The sequence below is a fragment of the Chiloscyllium plagiosum genome, unplaced genomic scaffold (genome assembly GCF_004010195.1).
Source record: "Chiloscyllium plagiosum isolate BGI_BamShark_2017 unplaced genomic scaffold, ASM401019v2 scaf_7132, whole genome shotgun sequence".
In the NCBI taxonomy this organism is placed as follows: Eukaryota; Metazoa; Chordata; class Chondrichthyes; order Orectolobiformes; family Hemiscylliidae; genus Chiloscyllium; species Chiloscyllium plagiosum.
Genome location: NW_025213629.1, coordinates 9,653 through 13,883, shown reverse-complemented (window position 1 = coordinate 13,883; position 4,231 = coordinate 9,653). Strand labels below are relative to the sequence as shown.

The 4,231-nt window shown below is 52.4% G+C and overlaps 1 protein-coding gene across 1 annotated transcript in view; it reads left to right on the top strand.

The window, feature by feature from the left end:
- Positions 1–1,139, top strand: part of LOC122547678 (ceramide synthase 2-like) — a 16,984-nt gene extending 15,845 nt beyond the window's left edge. The window contains exon 5 of the mRNA XM_043686276.1: positions 922–1,139. Within this exon, the coding sequence (XP_043542211.1) occupies positions 922–1,053 (132 nt within the window). The 3' untranslated portion in view covers positions 1,054–1,139. The remainder of the gene's footprint in view (positions 1–921) is intronic.
- Positions 1,140–4,231: the final 3,092 nt, after the last annotated feature.

Sequence of the window (4,231 nt, the reverse complement as noted above, 5' to 3'; positions counted from 1 at the left end):
TGACCCTCCGACAGCGCCCGCTCCCTCAGCACTGACCCTCCGACAGCGCCCACTCCCTCAGCACTGACCCTCCGACAGCGCCCGCTCCCTCAGCGCTGACCCTACGACAGCGCCTGCTCCCTCAGCATTGACCCTCCGACAGTGCCCGCTCCCTCAGCACTGACCCGACAGTGCCTGCTCCCTCAGCGCTGATGCCCAGTGACCATTGATTCACTGTGGGATCTGCTGAGATGGAGTGGGGGGGTGAAAGTCCGCTATGGGTATTTGTGATTCTCCACCTGTCATTGATGGGGCTGCCCGTTGGTCTGAATGGAGTAGGGCCCCTGGGTCTTTGCCTCATTGTTGAGGCGTTTTGTTTTGTTGTGCAGTCATCAGGACCCACTTGCAAGAGTGCCACATCTGGAGTAGAAGCACCAATTCATCCTGTGAGGCGGGGTGGGGGGAGGTTGGCAAGTCGACCCTGGGTCGAGGCATTGGCGGGGGGAGGTGGGTGAAGTGAGCCCATGAACTACCGTACCACAATCTCTGAGGAGGGGAGAGGGAAAAGCACCCGCGAACCCTGGAGTTGTTTTCTTTGATTGCTAAGAAAACGTCCCTGAGTTATGTATCGCTTCATGCCTGAGGGATGAAGGGTATGCGCAGCAAGCATTCAAGAAATACTAGCAGTTGTCTTTTTTTTTGCCCACGTTGAGCCAGCAGCCTGTTTTACCCATGTTGAGTTGAACCAGCAGCCCTTTTTTTGCCTACATTGAACCAGCAGCCCTTTTTTTGCCTTTTTGCCTACATTGAACCAGCAGCCCTTTTTTTGCCTACATTGAACCAGCAGCCCTTTTTTTGCTCACGTTGAAGCCAGCAGCCTTTTTTTGTTTAAACCTTTGTGGTGTTTTTTTTCCCCTCTCTCACTCTCTTTTCCTGCTGCAGATCGTGGAGGATGAACGAAGTGACAGAGACGAGACGGACAATTCTGAGGACGAGGAGGAGGAGCTGGTCAAGAACGGCCTCCTTTCCAATGGACACTCCATGATTAACAACAACCACGGGAAGTCCGATTAGTGCCTTACCTCTCTCGGTTGGGGGGGGGGGGTCTCGGAGCTCTCCATCCCCCTCCCTCCCCCCCCTCTGTCCTTACCCCTCGCCCCATCGAGAATCGACGATGGGATCGCACTTTGCAAACAGACGTTTTCTCTCTCTCTCTCTTGCACCTCCCTGTCGCGCTGTGCTTTTTAATTATTTCCTCACTTGTTAAACCCCACCAAAGCCCCCCTTCCAGGTTGAGTAGATGCTGGGGGGAGGACTTGGCGTGATTACGCAGCGGCCCCTCCCAGCCCATTCCAACTGCCCTCTCCTCCCGCTCTCTCTCTCTCTCCAATGTGTTGGGTAAGTTTTCCTTTGGGAAGATCGTTTTCGCTCCCTCTCGCCCCCCCCCCCCCACCACCCCATGTTCTGAAACGTCGATGGTAGGTTTCGGTGGGCGATTTCGGTCAATGTGGGAGGGCGTGTGGGTCCACGAGAAAATGGTGCACATCTCACCAGGAGAGGCCAGGGGCTGAGAGCGTGTGCAGTGCAGCAATGATGATCACACTCTTTACCCCCCCCCCCCCCCTTTACATATCACAAACTCTTATTCTTTACCAGGAAATTAATTCTCTTTGTGTTTGGGGGGGAGGTGGGGAAATGTTGCTGAATTCAGCGCAAATTATCCAAGGGATGGGGAGAATGTGAAATCTCTGAATGGGAATGGCGATACATTTTTGTGGGGGGGTGGGGGTGGTTTATGATGTTACAATTGAGAAAGAATTTAAGCAAGTGTTGTAAATATGAGAATTCAGAGGCCCTCATTTCATTAAATTTTGTTTTTGGATTAAAATTAAATTTTGAAAACCAGTCTGTGAATGTACATTGCGTTTCATTACACTCTCCTCACCTCAGCAGCCGTCAGAATGTCTGGAGGGGTGGGGGGCTGACAATCTGTGTCAATGTACTTAATTTCTCACTTGTTGGAACAGCCGTTCAGCCCGTCAACTCCCCCCCCCACCCCACCAGGCCTGTCCCATTCCTGAAGAAGGGCTCATGCCCGAAATGTCGATTCTCCTGCTCCTTGGATGCTGCCTGACCTGCTGCGCTTTTCCAGCACCGCACTTTTCAGCTCCCACTTCTCAGGAGCATATGGCCTTTGAGCTCAGGTGTTCTTCAGAGGGTTTATGTGGGACGTTGTTGGCCAGGGTGGGGTGTGCCACATCATACCCACGGTTCAGTCCCCATGTCTCAGCGAGGCCAGAAATTGCTCGGGTGTACCTCAGGAGCTCCTTACTTCCGGGAGAAGATGAGCGTTTCATTCCAGTACTGTGGACCCAGGGTTAGAGCTGCAGGGAGAGAGGCTGGGGCCTGTTTTCCCTGGAGTGTTGGAGGCTGAGGGGGTGACCTTAAAGAGGTTTATAAAATCATGAGGGGGCATGGATAGGGTTGCCTGGTACCTTGGGTGTACCTGAACAGGCCCAGGATTGCTAATGGGAGGAGCATCTGGGGTAGCTCTGTCCAGTGTCTGTCAACGAAGAACAATTTGGTTGAGATCCTGTGCTGTGTTCAAATCTCCAGCATCGTGTGGGAGACCTAACTTGGAAACAACTTAACAACAATCACAGAGCTGTACAGCACGGAAACAGACCCTTTGGCCCTTCGCACCCATGCTGACCCAGATATCCCAACCTAATCTTGTCCCATTTGCCAGTATGTGCCTCTAAACCCTTCCTATTCACGTCCCCATCCAGATGCCTTTTAAATGCTGTTATTGTACCAGCCCCCACTACTTCCTCTGGCAGCTTGTTCCAGAGAAGTTTACAAAATAATGGGGGAGGGAGGTAGGGATAGTTAACAGTAGGTGTCTTTTCCCTGGAGTGGGGGATTTCAAGACAAAAGGAACACAGTTGTAGAGAGGAGAAAGACATGGGCAACCTTTTTTTTAAAAAGACGCAGAGGGTGGTTAATAAATGTCCTTAGGAAGTGGTGGATGTGGGCACACATACAAGGGTTGAAAAGAAACACTTGGATGTGTACAGGAACCAGCAATAGGTGGCAGGATATGGGCTAGTAGGGTGTAAGATTCTGGTCCGCGTGGACTGGTTGGACCAAAGGGTGTGTTTCCATGCTGCATGACTCTGAGGTCACACTGGGACCTCTATCTCCCCTGTGCTGCTGGGTTTTCCCCAGCGTTGGGTGTTGTGTATGACATTAGGCAGGCCACTCTGGTCTCCTCAAAGTGACTGCAGTGGAGAGGGGGAACAGAGAAAATTCACCAGGCAACTAGAGAGAGCGAGACTGCAATTTGATTTCCTGGAAGCAGAGGAGGGAAGTTTGCAGTGAATGTGAGAGGTGTACACAGAGCAGTTAGGGAGAAATCCACCCTCTTTCGAAAGCTGGACAACACGATTACTATAGATGGGTCTATGACGACCAGCAGGGACGTGATGGACCGATGGGTCACATTTCAAAGCTGTTAAGACTCTTGCAAACCAGCTGGGCATAGATTTTGGAAAGAGAATAGTTATTAACACGAGAATTTCTGACATGAATCGCACCGTCCGCAGATTCTTAAAAAGGTGCCCTCCTGAAGGGAACCGGCTGAGTTCTGAGGGACTAACATCGCAGGATGACTGAGGGAAGGGGACGGGAGGGAATGAAGAATTCTTCCGTGAGACATAGGCACAGTTGGTGAGGCTGGGGTTTGATGCCCTCTGGGAGTCTCACTTGGAGACTGCGTCAAACGCCAACTCGAGGACACCTCTTTCTACTGCCCCCTCGACCATGACCCCACCCCCCCATCACATCACCAAACCATCATCTCCCAGACCATACAGAACCTCATCACCTCAGGAGATCTCCCACCCACAGCTTCCAACCTCATAGTCCGGGAACCCCGCACTGCCCGGTTCTACCTCCTTCCCAAGATCCACAAGCCTGAGCATCCTGGCCGACCCATTGTCTCAGCATGGTCCTGCTCCACTGAACTCATCTCTACCTACCTCGACACTGTCCTATCCCCCCCTAGTCCAGGAACTCTCCACATACGTTTGAGACACCACCCACGCCCTCCACCTCCTCCAAGACTTCTGTTTCCCCAGCCCCCAACGCCTCATCTTCACCATGGATATCCAATCCCTCTACACCTCCATCCGCCATGACCAGGGCCTCCAAGCCCTCCGTTTTTTCCTCTCCAGACGTCCCCAACAGTACC